Source organism: Carcharhinus amblyrhynchos, chromosome 13 (genome assembly GCF_965287045.1).
Source record: "Carcharhinus amblyrhynchos chromosome 13, sCarAmb.v2.hapA, whole genome shotgun sequence".
In the NCBI taxonomy this organism is placed as follows: Eukaryota; Metazoa; Chordata; class Chondrichthyes; order Carcharhiniformes; family Carcharhinidae; genus Carcharhinus; species Carcharhinus amblyrhynchos.
In genome coordinates this window covers 61054400-61073758 of record NC_137336.1, presented here as the reverse complement: position 1 = coordinate 61073758, position 19359 = coordinate 61054400, and the positions used below count along the sequence as shown (strand labels likewise).

General features: G+C 41.3%; 1 protein-coding gene across 1 annotated transcript in view; it reads right to left on the bottom strand.

Annotated features, from left to right (window-relative positions):
• Positions 1-6842: 6842 nt before the first annotated feature.
• Positions 6843-19359, bottom strand: part of LOC145351944 (janus kinase and microtubule-interacting protein 2-like) — a 246928-nt gene continuing 234411 nt past the window's right edge. The window contains 3 exon segments of the mRNA XM_080201752.1: positions 6843-10611; positions 10613-10737; positions 18643-18708. Of these exon segments, the coding sequence (XP_080057878.1) occupies positions 10533-10611; positions 10613-10737; positions 18643-18708 (270 nt within the window). The 3' untranslated portion in view covers positions 6843-10532.

Below are 19359 nucleotides of genomic sequence, written 5' to 3'. Positions count from 1 at the left end.
GCCGGTTTTCTAAGTCCCAAATTCACATGAAAACAGAAGACCAAACTTCTGCTTGAGAAGAAAAAGGCTTAGAAAAACTGAATTGGGCTGGGTTGTGGGTCAGAGAGTCATGACCTTCTGAACAATAGGAATGTTGGTGCAAGTGCTCTTGTTCTCCCTCTAGCTCTCGCTTTAGATGCCAGACCATAAGGGGACATTGGCAACCATGGGCCTCCATGAGGCAAGTCACATTGGAGTTGTATAGAACTTTGGTGAGGCCACAGCTAGAGTATTATGCGCAGTTCTGGATACCACATTGTCAGAAGGATGTGATTGCACTGGATGAGGTGCAGACCAGATTCACCAGGATGATGCCTGGGATGGAGCACTTAAGTTACGAAGAGAAGTTGAATGAACTTGGATTGTTTTCATTGGCACAGAGAAGATTGAGGGACAACCTGATTGAGATGTACAAGATTATGAGTGGCATGGAACAGAAAGAATAGGGAGCAGCTATTCCCCTTAGTTGAAGGGTTAGTCATGAGGGGACATAGGTTCAAGGTGAAGGGCAGGAATTTTGGGTGGAATGTGAGGGAAAACATTTTAACCAGAGGGTAGTGATGGTCTGGAATGCGGCGCCTGGAAGGGTGATAGAGGCAGGTTGCCTCACATCTTTACAAAGTATCTGAATAAGCACTTGGCATGTCATAACATTCAAGACTGTGGGGCCAAGTGCTGGTAAATGAAATTAGGTGAGAGGTAAGGTGTTTCTTGTGTGTTACTGCAGACTCAATGGTTCAAAGGACCTCTTCGACACTGTATAATTCTATGATTCTAAACTATTGGAAAAAAAGGGGGAAAAATTTCTATTTCACTTGGCCCCTCACCATGTCCTCAGGATGTTATAAAGTGCTTTTTTTAAAATTATCAGGACGCGGGCAGGCATCTTTGGCAAAGCCATATCTATTGCACATCCCCAATTATCCTTAAGTAGATGGTGCTGGGCATCCCTCTAGAACTATTAATCTATATGGTAAAGGTTCATCTCTTTGGTGAAGGAATCCCTGCAGTGTTGGTGGGTAGCACGTTCCAAAATGTTGACACAGTAAAACTTTACAACCAATAAATTATGCCTGAGGTCAAGTCACAGCTGTTACATAAATAAATGCAATGGAGGATTTGAGTAGAGCAAGGCCCCACAAACAGCAATGAGATGAAATGCTAGTTAATTTGCATTTAACATTATAAATGGAAAGGAGGATGTTGAGCCAGAGAACTCCCAGAAATTCTTTGGATCTTTTATATAACAATGCAGCACTTCCTCAGCACTCCATAGAAGTGTCAGTGGGAGACTAGACTGAATAATCATGCACAAGATCCATCACTGAGAGATCACACATGGGCAAAAACTGACTGGCATATTGATTGCTTGCAAGAGACAGAAGTTCCAATTTAAAAGAGAGCTCCAGATACGATCTTGTAATAGCGCATGTTATATTTTAGACATTTAACTTTATTCATTCGTGGGATGTGGGTGTTGCTGAAGCCAGTATTTATGTCCATCATTAGACAACTGCATATCTTGCTGGGTCATATTAAGAGAGCAGTTAAGAGTCTATTTTGCCCTGTAGGTCTGGAATCGCATCTGGACCAGACAAGGTGAGGGTAAATTGGTTTCCTTCCCTAATGGATATTCATGAATCAGATGGGTTTCCACAACAATCCACCAGCTTGGTGGTCACCGTTACTGAGATGAGCTTTTGAATTCCAGATTTATTTCATTAACTGAATTTAAATTCCACAGCTGCCTTGGGATTTGAACTCACATCTGCAGATCCCTGAACTGTGAGTCCAGCAACCTAACCACTATGTGACTGTATCCCCTGAACATGCCTATTAAGGAAATGACTCCAAATGCATTTGATTGATAGACAGCTCAGTAGTGTTTCACAGTCATCGGGTTGAATTAAGATAACAGATTCACGTACAGGATTACGCCATGAATAGATTTAACGAGCAAGAAATTGCAGAAATCAGAAACCAAGAGAAAGCAGCAATTGTTAAGGCACACAGGATCAGCTACTGTTTTATTCTTCAACTGCTGCCTAAAGATAATAATGTGCAAACAGTAACTGGTGTAAACCATACAGTCCCTCTAGCTGTACGATCATGACTGAACTTTCAACTCCACTTTCAGGTCTACTCCCCATATTCCTCGATTTCTGATGCACCCAATTTACTCAGATTACTAATGCATCAATGAAGTTAATAAATCATCTGGATTTTTAAAACTTCACTTATTTATATCAGCTCATTCGCAAATGGTGGATGTGATATCAATTAAAAATGATTATTTTTGTGATAAATACAAAATTTAATCAAAATGCACCAGGTCACCACTCTTAAAAATATTGAGGAATATTTTGTGTATTAAAAAGTGATATCTTTACGCCAAAGAATGAGAAGCAACTTGGCAAAACATATTTTTAGGTGCTCTGCGCAGCAAGTTGCTGTAATCTGGAATACACTGCCTGAAAGGGCAATGGATTCAGATTCATAGGGGCACTTGAAGGGGTAATTCTTGTAAAAACAGTGGACTGGTATTAATTGGTTAGCCTTGCCAAATCTGAACCAGCATGGGGGCAATGGGCCAAATGGCCTTCTTTTGTGCTGTTTAGTTTAATGATTCTATAGTTCTGTGGCTCTGTGGAACTTCTGGATGTCCCCTTTGGAACCCTAGGGAACTCAGTTTGGGAAACATTGCTGTAAAGGCTTGCCCGATTGCACTAACTCCAAGAAGAGTTTTGAATTGCTGATATACAAATGGGTTTAAGTAGAAACTTGAACAAAAGCATTCAAATCAGGAAAAATTCCGAGAGTAATTTGTGCTGGGATCACTAGCTTGGATACTCCAACCCTAGATGATAGTAGGGTCTCCCAAAAAAAAATGCACAACAGAGAAGAACAGTAGCAAAGGGGGTTCCTGCTAATAGGTTACCAATATACCCAGCATAGAATACAACATGTAATGTCAGCTGAAAATTTAGTGCAGTACTGTGGGAGTGCTGTAAGGTAGTGAGTAGGGATGTTGTTTTTCAGATGAGACAGTAAATGGAGACTCAATTTTCCCTCTCAAGTGGGAATGAAAGATCCCAAGGCATTATTGAAAGAAGAATTCTCCTGGTGTCCTGCAGGGGTCCCTAAAGGAAAGGTTACATCTTTTACATACTATTCTCCCTCTTCTCTGTTGTGAGACTGTTCTGTGGCATCCTCACCAATGACTTTTTGGTGCCTTTTTGCCAGCAATCCTCATGTTGGCTGGCAGTGTCCTCCCGCCAGTCCACACTCATTTGCGACAGATAGTTGAGTGAGAGCCTGCAGAAAAGGCTGGGGCGTTCAAGTCATCTGTGCCCCTTACTGCTCAGGTTGTTAGGTGGATGAGATTAAAACTTCCTGACCTTCACACCAACCAGAATCCCAAGCATAAACTTCCCCTACTACATAACCACTCTTAAAAATCTAAATCAAGATTTAATGGATATGCTAGCCTGCTTCAGGACAGGTAAAAGATTTATTAGGATGCTACTGGCACGTGATGGTTTGAGTTTTAAGAAGAAGCTGGATAGACTCGGACTTTTCTCTGGAGCGTAGGAAGCTTAGGGATGATCTTATAGAGGTCTGTAAAAATAATGAAGGGCATAGATAAAGGAGATAGTTAACATCTTTTCCCAAAGTAAGGGGAGTCTAAAACTAAAGGGCATGGGTTTAAGACGAGAGGCAAGAGATACAAAAGAGTCCAGTTCTTCCACTCAAGAGGGTGGTGAGTGCCTAGAATGAACTGCCAGAGGTAGTAGTAGAGGCGGGTACAATTTTGTGTTTTCAAAAGCATTTAGACAGTTATAAAGGTAAGATGGGTATAGATGGACATGGACCAAATGTGGGCAACTGGGACTAGCTTAATGGTAAAAACTAGGCGGCACGGACAAATTGGGCCAAAGGGCCTGTTTCCATGCTGTAAACCTGTACGACTCTAATAGAACCAGGGATTAAATGGACAAGTTTACCCACTCCTGGAAGAACCAGGGTTTTAATGGAGACAAATTGGTTATATTGGATTATTGGTGATAACATTTCTTCAAAGTTGTTCACCACAAGATCCGCAAATATTTAGCGATAGTAATATTACAATACCGACTGACAACACCGGGCCTTCAGATCACAAGTCACAAGTTACCTGGTGCTTCTGGATGAACGTCCTTTGTTTGAAGATGGTCGAAAATTCTAGCCCAGATTTTGCAGTCACGACAGAGGTAAGCTCTGAGAAGTGTATTGCTGTTGAGAGCCACAGTGGCACCGTGACTTCTAGGGAGTCCTCAAATCCAGAGGTTGTGGTGCACCTGAATAGGAATTTCACAGAAGGTTCCAGAGGGATCTGCCATTTTGAAACTTGAATAGATAGCCCAAAATACAAAGCAACTTTTTAACTTTTAATTTTTTTTAAGACTGCTTCTTGGAGACGCAGAGCCTGTTCAGGAGCATGTACCTTTAAACAATCCCTCTCCTCCAGCCCCCTCAGTTTCTATCCCTGCACAAACTCCTCCCCACTCCTCAGGCTCTGCTTCTCACTCCCCCACTCCTCCTCCCACCCTATCACCGTCATCTTCCCAATATTTGAAATAGCACATGAGGAAATGGTTTGCCCCTCCAATAAACACTGGGCGTCAGCTTACCAGCCATTCACGCCACACTCCTGCTACAGCGAGCTCAGGGAATTTGGCACCAAATCTCTGTTCACTGCAGTAGGAATGTTACTATCAATTCCATTGATAGTGACATTCCAACAACTGTTACCGATATTAGTGGAACAAGAAGCTGAAGTGGAGAGAATTTGGATGTGCCAGGGATGTGCGGTGGGAAGAGACCGGTGGTGCTGGCGAGGAGCTGTAATTAAAACATAGATACACTTCCACTGCCATCTTCAAAATTGAAATTCTAAGGGAATTCTAAGGTGTCAAGAAAACTTAGCTGTCACTGAATCTCAAGGCATATGTCTTCAGTTCAAAACATCAAAGTGAGGAAAGCATAGCTCTACCACTTGGTAGATTTCTCCCGTAACTTTGCCATCAGACCCATGCTGCAGCCAGGAGAACCAGTTCTCATTGCAGCCCACGTCCAAGGTCAGGCCGTATTTCTTTGTGTAGTCAGTGGCGAACACCTTCACTCTGCCACTCACCACAAGATGTGGGCCTTTGTTTTTCCAGGCATGTCCTTTGAAGCATACTCTAATACCTCTGATACATGCATAACCACAGTAAAATCCTCACTCCAGTTCTTTCTTTTAATTCATTCACTTTGTGGGATGTGGGTATCACTGGCTAGGCCAGTATTTGTTACTCATCCCTCGTTGCCCTTGAGAAGGTGGTGACCTGCCTTCTTGAACACAATCCCTGAGTTGTAGGTAGATCCACAATGCTGTTAGAGAGGGAGTTTGAGGATTTTGACCCAGAAACGATGAAGAAGTGACTATGTATTTCCAAGTCAGGATGGTGAGCAACTTGGAGAGAAACCGCTAAGTGATTGTGTTCTCAGCTATCTACTGCTCTTGTCCTACTTGATGGTAGTGGCAGTGGCTTTAGAAGGTGCTGCCTAAGAAACCTTGGTGAGTTCCTGCAGTGCATCTTGTAGATGGTACACATGGCTGCCACTGTTCGTTGGCGGTGAAGGAAGTGAATGTTTATGGAAGGGATAGCAATCAAGCAAGTTGCTTTATCTGGATGGTATCAAGCTTCTTAAGTATTGCTTGAGCTGTACTCATTCAGGCAAGAGGAGAATATTCCATCCTGAAATACTCTCAGCTTGTGCTTTATAGATGGTGGACAGACTTTGGGGAGTCAGGAAGTGAGTTACTCTCTGCAGGATTCCTAGCTTGTGATTATATTGACAGCCAAAAAAAAACATACCAGTTAGCTTATAAATATTCTTTTGAATGTGGATTATGCGAAAAGTGGAAAATTGTGAAATTATTGTTTTATTTAATCAGCTTATTTTTAAAGGCAGTTTTCTTTCTCTCTCTCTCCAAAGGCACTAATATACCTACTGTCATGCAACAGTACATGACATGGCCTTAGGCCATGTTGACAGCACTGTCCTCCTTCACCCAACGTCTCCACACTCAGGTTACCTTTCTGGAAAACAATCAGCAGCAGAATTTCTGACTTTACTTTTCCCTACCTTCACAACCTCAGGAGCCAATTGTAGAGCTTTACCACCATCTCTCAATGTGATTATCTAACTAATTCAGCTCAGACCAATAGCTGAATCTGGACGTTTCTGTTCAATGTACCTTATGCACCAGGTTACTTAGTTACTTTATTCACTGAGTGTGCGCTCTGGTTAAACATTCACAACCCCCTTCCCCCATAATCTCAATCCTTGACAGAAAAATCTGTGAAAGATTGCCAGTTGGGCAGCACAGTGGTTAGCATTGCTGCCTCACAGCACCAGGGACCTGGCTTCAATTCCCAGCTTTGGTCATTGCCTGTGTGGAGCCTGCAGATTCTCCCCATGTCTGTGTGGGTTTACTTCGGATAAACTGGTTTCTTCCCACAGTCCGAAAGGTGTGCTATTAGATGCACCAGCCACGCTAAATTCTCCCTCTGTGTACCCAAACAGATGCTGGAGTGTGACGACTAGGGGATTTCCACAGTAACTTCATTGCAGTGTTAATGTAAGCTTACTTGTGACAATAGTAAACAAACTTAAACTCAAACACATGCGCACAAACATAGGAAACTCCCAGAAAACATAACAGGGTTTAAAAAAAAGTCAGATTAATGCAAGAGTATAGGAAAAACTCATTTATTTCTTTATACAAACTCCAACTAAATACTTGTTTAAATAGTGTCCTGATAATAAATTAAAAAAATAACCGTTCATAAACATAACATGGCGTTAATATTCCTCTACACATTAATACATTTTGTTACATCCGATCGCAGACCCCTCGGATGTTATTCAAGAGATCTGTGGTAGAGTTTCTGCAAGCTATCATTTTTAATTACTTAGTTGGGTTTTTGCAAAATAATGTCTGAATTCAAGTTTTCATCATTCACCCAACTCCTGCTGAATTTATTAACTCATTCGTGAATGGAAGTACTTGTTGGTGGGAAGAAATCAGGGGGTGATAAATTCTGAAGGTTCTGTTTGAATTGCTAATGGTTTCGGGAGCTGAGCTTTAACTCCAAGATGCGGCAGTGAGACATTCAAAGGAAGAAATCATGCTTCCTTTCTTCTTGAGTTTTCTACCATTTCTTCCTTCACTTATGGGTGCCAACCTTGGCTGGAGGCTTCATCAGATGCTCTCCAGCCTCTAGTTTCTGCATCCAATTGAAGGGCCTATTTTCTCATCTCCAATATTTATTCTTGTTAAATATTCAAAAGAAATGAAAAACATGCTGCCCTGATGATACTTCATTTTCCCGTGTTCTTCCAATAACACCCTGGATCATCAGGTATGCTGTTGTTGACTGCAGTTAGTCGTTAAAAAAAAATCAAATCAACTTTCTCAACTGTTCCGCTCATGCTTTTGCTTCATCACAGATATTCAATTTCAGCCATTATAACAACAAAAGCATTAATTACAAAATTAAAACATTGAAGCGGTGCACCACCAGCCACCAATGATAGAAGATAAAACAGATGCAGAGTTACTTGTAACAGAAAAAACTTGCATTTTTGTAGCACCATTCACAGTCTCAGGATGCCCCACTCTGCTTTCCAGCTGGATTTTTTAACTGGATTTACTGTTGTAATGTTGAAAACACAGCAGCCGATTTGCACAAAACAAGCTCCACAGACAGTAATAGGATCATGACTAGATGATCTGCTTTAGTTGTTGGTCGAGGGACAAATGTTTGTCAGCATATCAGGAGCACTCCACTGCTCTTCATCAAATAATGTTTTGAAATCACCGGAGTGTGGCATTGTTGAAAGTGCCATCTATCAGATGAGTGGTGAAACCAAGTCCCCATCTGTTGCCCCAGAAGGATATTGCACTGTTCGAAGAATAAAAAGCAAGATCGCCCCAGTATCCTAGCCAATATTTATCCCTTGAGCAATGACTTAAACAGGCCATCTGGTCGTTATCTCACTCCTGTTTAAGTGATTTTGCTGTGTGCAAATTAGTTGCCAAGTTTCTCTACATCACAATCGTGACCACACTTCAAAAGTGCTCCAACAGTTATAAAGCACTTTGGCAACAGTCTATAGAAATGTAAGTCTTTCCTTATGTTGGTTTTGTGTGCAACTATTTAATGCAAACATTCATGTGGAACATTTCCCCTCTCCCTTTTTGCTAGAATGCAAAAGTACATGACGTGCTGGGACTTCCTTCCCTGACACCGAAGCACATCGCAAGGACTAGCAAAATATTAGCAAATGAACTGTCTCCATCCCCCACACCAAGATTGCTGACTCTGTCAAGGTCATGTCAACCTCTTCACACCAGCCTCTATGGCAACCTGAAACAGACAAACCTTATACTTTCTGTAATAGCAAGCATATGGATGCTCTGGTATTGCTACCAAAGAGATTTGGTCAGCTGGGAATGTGAGACCATGTATGGAATTGCTCAGAGTTGTGCATCTTGAGGCTGTCTGGGTCAGATTTAGAAGTATTAAAAAAAGATGCTTTATCAATGTGTTAATGTACATTTTCAGACTTGAGCACTCTTTTCCCTTTCTCTCTCAATGCCCAGAGGCTGAAGTAGAACCCACTATCATCATAAGAATTTAGAGATGGTGGCAGCAATGAGCAAGTACGTTACAGTTGGTTGTTTAATCTCAGGCAGCTCTCGGACTCTGGGCATACATATAACCATAGCCAAGGTCTGACCAAGTGTTTCTTCACTCCCATTTTCAAGCTATTCAATCTTGTTGTGCACAAGAAATACTTTGATTTAAGGCCTAGTTCGTTTATGAACTGAGTCAACAGCCCTTGGTATAATAAGAAAACAGAAAATACAAAAGCAAATCAAAGCAGGCTGAAGAGAGATTAGAAAGACAATAAGCACCGAAAAAATAAGATTCAAGAAAGGAAATCTCAAAATGAAAAGAAGTTTAATAAAAAGTTTCAGGAAGGAGAGAGGAGACCTCCACTTGTAATAGGATCCAGGATTGCTCCATAAAGCATGCCTTTCATTTCCATAATCATCATGCCTTCATGAAATCTCTCAAATAAATTAGGGACAAAGTCATTTCATTCATTGCATTGCTCACAATAGTTAAAGTATAACTTTAACCATACCTGTGTGGTTTCCTGATCATGTATCCATTCTTAATATTCTATTCCCCACCTATTCAAGCCACCAGGGTTTCCATGACAGCTTCTCTTCCCGACATCTATAAATTCTACCTCATCAAACTATTCAATTTGTGTGTAAATGTCATCCTATGACAACATACACATGGGTGGATCCTGCTCAGGATCTCTGCTTTCTGAACTAGAAATCTTTTCCATACTAAAAGAAGTGTAAAAACAAAAGTGTGGCAAAACCGTAGCGAAGCAAATAGCTCAAATTAATGGGCTCATCGGTTCTGAGTGGGGAAAATAAAAACAGATGAATTGGAGAGTGCGTTGGAAGATCAAAGTAGAGTTAGCTTACTTTTCAACCAATTGTAAGCTCATCATGTGCAAGTTTACACAGCAGCAGAGGTAGCTGTAGGTGTTAAGCACATTGTCCACTAACCAATAATGCAGAAAGTTGCCTGCACTGACAATGTTAAGTATATATTCTTCAGAAATATTAGAAAGGAAGCAACTCGACTGGAAAAACATCATGAAGACCTTGGCAACTTACCTTTTAAGTCATCTGTAATGTAGTGAAGAGCATTACTGCACTATCTTACCAGTGATGGTCAATCTGGCAGTCAGGCCCAGCTTTGCTTGAAAGTGGGGAACAAGTAATGACGAATGAGTTAACATATTCACAGCTATGAAAGAAGGACTTAGATCGACAGATCTTGAATCATCGTAAACGTACACAACAGTCCACATACATGTTACCACAGCTCCTCAACGTCTGAGTCTTCAGGCATGCGTCTCCTGATGAGCGACTAGCTTCTCCTCAGAGGTATAATCCCCAAATTTCCCGCAGTCTTCCCTTCCTACTAAAAAACATATTACCTTTCCCTTGGTCAAGAAATGCCCTCATCCGTGTTACCATTGCTGAAGAAATAAATAGGTTCCCTGTAAATCTATTTAATGTCCTTTAACCCTGTATGGTTTCAGTTCTGCTCTTCTTCACTGCTAGTAGGTTTTTCTCTGAGAAATCTGATTACAAATTTGTAATCATAAGTTATTTCCTTTGTGATTTTTCCACCTTTTAGTCCTGAATGCAGTGATAGTTTGTTAGTTCAGTGTTCCCCTGCACAGCAGGGATAAGCCGTTTTTCTTCACTTTGGTTCTATGTCTAAGACACTTCTTTTAGTGTATCGTTGCCATTAATGTGGTATTATTTTGCTTCAAAATACTCTTGATTTGCGATGCAGTTGCAGTTAAATGCAGCAGGTACTGGAGCTTGCAACTTTCTTCAGGAGGGAGAGTTGAGCAAAATAAATCTTGGATAATGGTTCTGGCAAAGAAGGCAGACAACTTCAGGCATAATCTTGGCTGCACTCCTTCACTTCCGTTCGTCCCAGAAATGGGATGATTCAAGATCAACTCTTCACTGACTTGGAAGCATTTTAACCATTCGGCACCCTGCAAAAAAATGCAAAAAACATTTCTCATAATGATAGCATTGTATTGATGCCATTTGGAGAAATTCAATGAGAGCACATCAGACACAAAGCCAACATTAAGCTTTCTTGACACAAACATCACACGCATGGCCCTTATTCTGACTCTTCAGATTTACTTGAGCTTTCATTGGCAATGTGGAAGTCAATTCCAATCATATGATGAGATACTCCAGGTCTGAGATGTCAATTACAGAAAGGAGCAGGTCTGCAACAGACATGGATAAATATCAGGTTCGTTCAGACTTCAGCAACTGAATTTTCATCACCGAGGTGAGTAGAGAGAGTTCGGAAAATTCACGCACCTGCCAACCATGGAAGAAAGTACCTGGAAAGGCAGGATCACCTTGTGGTGGAGGAAGAAGCAATTTGGACAGGAGTCAGGCCAGCTGATCCCAGAAAGCAGGCAGAAGCAGCCACAGAGGGATTAGGGGGCAGGCTGTGTAAAAGGCCCATCTCAATGCAGAATGACTTTGTTCCAGTGATGATAAAAACACAAAAGCCTTCAAACCTCGTAAACTCCCCATGTCCCATCCATCCTTCACCCAGCTCCCATAACAGCTCACAACACCTATGCCGTATTATGGCTTCCACCTCTCCCCCCACCCTTCTCAAAGCCTTTCACAGAAGTTATGGCAAGATATCCCTCTCCATCCACTTTCCATGGTCCCTCATGTCCATTCTGCCAAGTTATGGCATGTCTATGCCCATTGACCCACCATATACTGTATAGGACCAATGAATCCTACAACGACAGTTGGACATATCCGAAAAAGTTTTAATAGAATCCATCCATAATTTTCCACTATGATAAAATGAATCATTTCACTACAGGGTAGTGACTGAGAGCTTAGACTTCCAGTATTCTTGTTTAAACAGCTACTTGCCAGGGAAAACATTGCTTGATTGACAGCTCTGCCTATCTGATCTCTGTGGTAAATTTCACAATGTTTATTTATGCATGGTTAAATGTTCTCAAGGGCTTGTGTCTCTGTTATTGATACTTTAAATGGTGTGGATGATTGACACTTTTATTACCTTGAAATTAAGTTTTTTAACATTGTGGAAAGTTATGAATGAATGAATGACTATTTTTAAAGCATTTTTTACACATACTACTGTCACTGTATGGTTCATTATACAGCTCTATACAGTTCATAGTGGATCAACGGGAAGAGAAATGCCATAGTTTTTATAGGGAGTATAAGAATGACCTTTTGAATCCACCTTTTAAAAAGGTCACCACCTGCAGACTGGGGCTCATGACTCTTTTGAGAGGCTGTGAACCACTACTCTTTAAATAACTGGCCTAATTCCATATAAATTGTGGGAGAGTAGGACATGCCTATCCCCGCAATGGAGCCAGCCAGGTTAAGAATGCTAGGTGCTGGCTCATGGCCCAAACAGGCCCACATACTTAAAAGGTAGCCCTTAAAATCAGGCAACCTAGGAATGTGAACAAGAATTCTGCAATTAGGAGCCACTTGCTTTTTTATGGGGCTCCCGCATCATTCCAACTCAATGGCATGAGTGATCAGTATCCTGCCCTAGAGGCCCAGGCTCATTGACAGTTGTACCTGAAATTGGGATCCAGCTGGGAAGAAGGTCCGAAATAGAGCCCTGGGATCTGGATTACTTATGTTGAATTTTGGTTTGAATAATGCAAAGAGGCTCAAAGCTGAAGTCATGGAATAGACCAGTCCAAATGACAGGCATTTGTACCATCGTTCTTAAGTGACAGTGAAACCATGCATGTAAGTATAGTAAGAAACATGGATAAGAAAAATTCCTACTTTGACTTTTTGCCAGGCAAACAGGTAACTGTCTGTATCCCTATCTCTAAACCACCAGGAATCAGATGGAAACATTCTCAGTTAAGGAGAATTAATATCATAATAAATATCACAAGACCATTTACAGCCTCCAACAAACAGCAACAGTGAATGCTTACTTACCCATGCTGAGTTAAATCCATACCAACCACAACATCTCTCCATCAGGCTACCAGAGATAGAACAATAGAGATAGAACAATAGATTTCTATCAAGTGGCCACACATCACCTCCCAACTACATTGCTGAAGAAAGGAGCAATGGTTGCCTAAATGCCTTCCTCAATCCAGAGGTAACAGGTCATAGATAACAGTGAAACAAGGGCTGGTTTAATTATCAGCAGAGAATAGTGTTCCTTGAATTGGGCTTTCCTTACTACTCTTGGAAAGAGAGGTTGCTACAAGGCTGCAACACTTAAATTGCGAAGAGGCGAAATGGTGAACTGATGGTTATATTTGTGGAAGGGAAAAGCTACACTGATCCTAAAGGGTCTAAATTTTGTCAAGTGTATCTGGTATATTAACCAATTTGAATTAACCAGAGTTTGAAATTTGTCTGATAAGGGCCTGGATTCTTGCTTTGGGTGGTTCAGTCCAGAAATGGTGCAAGGTATCCTGGGTTCAAATCCCACATTAATCCTTTGATGTTGTTACTTAAGTTTCTGTGGGAGGCACAATGGCACATTAGTTGGCATCGCTACCTCACAATGCCAGGGACCTGGATTCAACTGCAGCTTCAGATGACTGTGTGGACTTTATACATTCTCCCCATGTCTGCGTGGGTTTCCTTCAGGTGCTCCTGTTTCCTCCCACAGTCCAAAGGTGTGTGGGCCAGGTTGATTTGCCATGTTAAATTGTCCCTTAGTATCAGGGAGACTAGCAGGGTTAATAGGTGAGATTATGGGGCCTGGGCAGGATTGTTGTCAGTGCAGGCTCAATGAACCGAATGGTCACCTTCTGCAATGTAGGGGCTCTATGATTCTACGAAACTCCAGGTTGTTGGCACCAACATCTCATCTGATTAGTACGAAAGGCAAGCAACTAATATTCACTGAGTTAATACACTCAAAAGGTTTTGTTAACGATTCTTTTAAAATAAGTCAAGTTTCTTTTACTGTACATTACTTTGTGAAGAAGGAATAAAGAAAGGTACACTGCTTGCACTTTAAGAGATAACTCCCCACCTAATCCATCAGTAATCTAGTTTGCATAAAACCCCCCCTTGGAAAATGCATTGAGAGTAGGGAGCATGTGGCCTGAGAAAGGGATTCTGGCTGTTCAATGTGACACAATGGACAGAACTTTTACTGGCCTGACTCAAAGGGAACAGGTTGGCCAGAAATTTGGAGGGAGCCCATTATTCATTAAAACTCCACAGCATCTTAATGGCATGAGTGATCGGTACCTACCCTAGAGGCCCAGGCTTATTGGCAGCTATACCTGAAATTGGGGTCCAGCCAGGAAGAAGGGGTGTCAATGATCTGAGTGAGAAGAGTGGGTGCCATCTACAAGAGTGAGAGAGTGAAGGTCTTGGATGAGGGAATCAGGGAGGTTGCCCTGATCACTGATGCACCTCAGGCAACACCTGGATCCAGCCAGTTAAGCGTGAAGACCTCACCTCCTAAATCCACCTTGCCTTGAGGAAAAGGCTGTGTTCAGATACCAAACACCTTGGAAACCTGGATGGCAATGTTTAAAATTGAAAAGCTGAATGACAATGATGCTTACAGCTTTAGATCAGTGTGGAATCCCACCCATCTTCTGGCCGTATTGAAAGGTGGAAATGGATGAGTGGGTGGTGAATTGATGAGTTGGGACCGAGAAGCAGACATTTGAGACTTTAAAATGGTCACATGGCTTAAACCCCACCCCAACTCCCCAGCATCCACTTTTCTGTGTTAAAATTCTGCCCAAGTTTGATAGAAAAATTGGTAGCTTAATTCTCCCTGGCATTACAATAAGATGTACAGCGGAAATAACACTATCCCAGTAATCTCATCACCATGGTGGTATTCTGGACAATCCAGTTGAACAAAGATGTACTAAAAAACTATGTAATTAGCCATATCTTCTAGTGGTGAAATTTCACAAAGATCCTCTTTAATTCTTGTCTGCTGTATACAGGCAAAGTACCACATTCATTATTTAAAAATAGCCTACTGGTGTAAGAAAGTGCATCTTTAAGATATTTTCTATCCTCCACAAGAATAAAATTCAATCTAAAAGAGACTATTCTTATTTTACTACATTGAACATTTAGAGGGAAAAAGTTGTGCAGGTTAATATCGCTAGACTACTAATTCAGATGTCCAGGCCAAAACTCTGTGAACATAGACTCCCTACAATATAGAAGGGGGCTATTCAGCCCATTGAGTCTGCACCAACTCTCTGGCAGAGTATCTTACCCAGGCCCTCTCCTCTACCCCATCCCTGTAACCCTGCACCATTTACCATGGATAATCCATCTAATTTATACATCCTGGGACACTGAGGGGCAATTTTACCATGACCAATCCACCTAATGTGAACATCTTTGGACTATGGGAGGAAACCGGAGTGCCCAGAGGAAACCCATGCAGACACAAAGAGAACACATAAACGCCACACAGTCACCCAAGACCTCACTTGAACCTGGGTCCCTGGCTGTGTGAGGCAGCAGTGCTAACCACTCTGCCACTGTACTGCCCCACATGCAGTCTAATCCTGTCCAGGCAACTGCTGGAATTTTGATCCAGTTAATAAATCTGGAATATAAAGCCAGTCTCAGTATTGGTGACCGTGGTAACCATCATCAATTGTTTAAAAAACCCATCTACTTCACTAATGACCTTTAGGGAAGGAAATCTGCCATCCTTATCTAATCTAGCCTCCATGTGACTCCAGACCCACCGCAAGGTGGTTGACTCTCAGCTACCCCATGAAATGGCCTAGCAAGCCAAGTCAGTCAGTTCAAGTGCAATTAGGATAGGTAACAAATGTCAGTCTTGCTAGTGACACCTACATCCCATGAAAGAATAAAAAAAATGCTTTATTGTGCTAGCAACAACAGCCTTTGACTAAAGTTGACTACAGTTTGCAGTAAATTAGCCATCCTTTGATAGCTAAACTCTGTTAAGTTTCAATTCACACAAGGGCAACAGAAATGTTCTATACTGGTTAGCCAAAAATCCCAGACAATCTTTATCTGCTGCCATTTAAAATATGAGCAAGAAAAGATGCAAAGAATCAACTGGGCTCTTGTGATACTTTTCTTCAATTACACGAAGAACATTGAAAAAAGATATCTTTTCCACATAATTAGAATCCTATATTCACAAATACCAACCTCCCAGATCTCCAGAAAGACATTCCAATGACTTAGAGATAAAATACTTGAGACTAAGCCATATGGATCATGAAGGAACCACAAGTTTATCTCTGGTCTGTATCATGTTAGCTGATCTCTGCTGGGGGTCAAATGGGAAACCACAGTACGACAATCATGGAGGCGAAAATCATCAGACTTTCCACCTCTCTCATTTGTTAAACAAACGTTTTTACTCCATTCTTAAAGTTACAAAGCCAATACTCAGAGACAACTGGGCAGACCCAAATCCATCTCCTTGCTTGCTCCAAACACCAAATTCAACTTTCAATTCAATTCAGTTCACAGTCCCCACAAGGGAAACAAACAAGATCCAAGCTGACAAGATCAGGCACTGCACCCCACCTTGTGCTTGATCTGATGCTCAATCTTGTACAGCAATTGGAACAATGCTATTCCAATAACCTGCTGAAACTCTGGTGTCTTGAACTTTGATACACTTCATAGCCAGTCCGACACCAGTCAGAGATTGCATGTGGAAAATGGCCTCTTGGTGGAAGTACTGAGAGGCAATTGCTGTACACGATGCAGAGCAGTGAGAGAGCTTCTTCAGAACAGAGCTGGAGGAACATTGGATAAAAACAACACCATTCAGGTCCAAAGTCCCTTTATTCGATTATTTCTATGAAGGTGTAAAAATAAAGATTCCCTTTAGACATCAGAAAGCTCACCAAATTTGCATTTGACTTGCATTCAATCATCAGATGATGGGTATCTTTCATTTCAACACTTTTATATTTATTGTTCCCAGCAACCAGTGCCAAAAGATGTCTTGGTTTTTAAGTCTCTGCCTGAGCACGTCAGAACCTAAAGCTGGGAGACCAATATGCAGGTAAAAAATCCAATTCTATATCTTCTTGATTAGTATTTTACACAACTTGGGATATTTCAAAAAGGTCAATTTTTGTGGTGTCTGGCAATGGATTTTATAACTCAGGCATCATCAAAATTGTGGAATGAGAGGAGGACATCTGGCATCAAGCCTATATCCTGCATAGACCACAATATCAATCACTATGGACTCAGACCAAGGGAAAAGTCTGCAAAATTGTTCTAAATTCCCCAAGGTAATGAAATAAAGCTCAAGCATGTTCAGAATTGCCATGGTGACCTGAACCCTGGCTGGCTGCTTTAATTTCCCAGTCACATTCCCAATGTCACGAGGAGTACTATATTCTTGAATTCTATTATTTCCATCTACTGTTATCTCAAACCTTCAATTCTGCTCCTAACCTGTTCTTGAACCACAGGTCTTTTTGAAGCAGTCAGTGAAAACAATATTATTATTTCAAAAATGAATGTTCCTAAAGCTTCGCTATAATTGTAATGATAATTTTAGTCAACGATCCATTGCAATTGCCAAGATGAGGAATTGGATGGAGCTTTGAACTTTTGTGGTTTTATGTAGGCTCTCTGCTTCTTCAATGCTACCTGGTGTAGGTAGCAGAGAACATATCTCCACCTCAAGGAATCAAACATTGGTTATCCAGATGCTCAAGCTAATTTTAACAAGATGGAACATAGCATTGTGAAAAGGCCAAAGAACTCAGAGCCTGCCTATATACCTGAATGGGGATTCACAGAATTCCTACAGTGCAGAAGAGGGCATTTAGCTCATCCAGTCTGCACCTACTTTCTGACAGAGTATCTTACCCAGGCCTTATCCCTGTAACCCCCACCCATTTACATGGCTAATCCCCCCAACCTACACATCTTGGGACACTAAAGGGTAATTTAGCATGACCAATCCACCTAACCTGTACATCTTTAGAGTGTGTGAGGAAATCGGATCACCTGGAGGAAACCCACGCAGACAAGGGAGAGTATACAAACTCCACACAGACAGTCACCCAAGGTTGGAATCGAACCTAGGTCCCTGGTGCTGTGAGGTTTGCGTGCTAACCACTGTACCGCATTAGGGAGTCTGAATGAATGTATGTAGGTAGGACAAACATGTAAAATTCAGTTCATTCTTACAGTTGTTCATCCATCGAATATCAACAGAAGGACTTATTGTAGATTCACTTACCTTTATTGGGAAGTCTCATTGACATCAAGGCCAAAGGATAAAGGCAAGGGAGAAAAACAGAAATAAAAACAGAAACTGGAAACGGAAAAGAAAATGGAAAGACAGAAGAAGAGCAACATGTTTAGAACAAGTAGTGTTATGATGCAAGAAGCATGCGTGGAATAAATGTTACAAACACTGCATAACAGTATGACACTATTCTCATTCAAAAGTACTGCATACTTTCCTTTCTACAGTTAGATTAAATGTTCAGGGAATATTAGAACATTATTTAACAATTGCTGGGCAAAGATACTAATGTTAGATAATTAGAACACTGTTGAAGATGTATCTATTTTCACACCTTTGATGGGTTTGTTTTACTCCTTGCAACTGATGATGTGTTTCTTGTTGCTATTAAAGTGCAGTTCTTCAATTCTGGGGCACTGAAGGGTAACTGAGCACAGATTATTACTTGTAAGAAACATGCGTCCTGAATTCAAATGCAGAGGTCAGCAAGTCCTATAGGATTGTCTGTTGATAATGATCAAAATGTCCAGATGGGCTCATTGCGTTCCCTGACTGAATTCCTGACATGTTGGGGTGATTTTTAGCCCACTGTTGCATGAGTGTCTGTCTCTGGGTAAACAAAATGGCCACTCACCTTTTCCTCTAGATCCTTAATTTGCCGTTTCTGAACATCAGTTTTATCTTCTAGATCTCGTATTCTCTGAAAAACCAAGTACACGCTGATTGAAGTACCAAGCACTGTTTTCCAGTGACAATGAATCACCATTACACACCTATCAAATCCCTTGCTCTTGTTTAAACGTGTTGCTTTTAATTAGAGTAAAAGCTGAACATGCCTTTTTTCAAAAAAGATATAATCATAGTATTCTCATCAACAAAGTTTATTCTGAACTGCAGTCACATAGTAATTAACTGATTTAACTAAGGGGATTTTAGAAGGCAGCACAGTGGCACACTGGTTAGCACTCCTGTCTCACAGCGTCAGGGTCCCAGGTTCAATTCCGGTCTTGGATCACAGTCTATGTGGAGTTTGTACATTTTCCCCGTGTCTGTGTGGGTTTCCTTCAGGTGCTCCAGTTTCCTCCCACAGTCCGAAAGACATGCTGGTTAGATTGATTGGTCATGCTAAATTACACCTTAGTGTCAAGGGGATAGCAGGGTAAATAGGGTTATGGGATAGGGCCTGGGTGGGTTTGTTGTCCATGCAGGCCCGATGGGCCAAGTGGCCTCCTTCTGCACTGCAGCTATTTTATGATTCTGTGATTTTCACAGTAACTTCTCTGCAGTGAGAATGTAAGCCTCCTTGTGACAAATAAACAAACTTTATATCTTTAACAAAATTTGAAGGTAC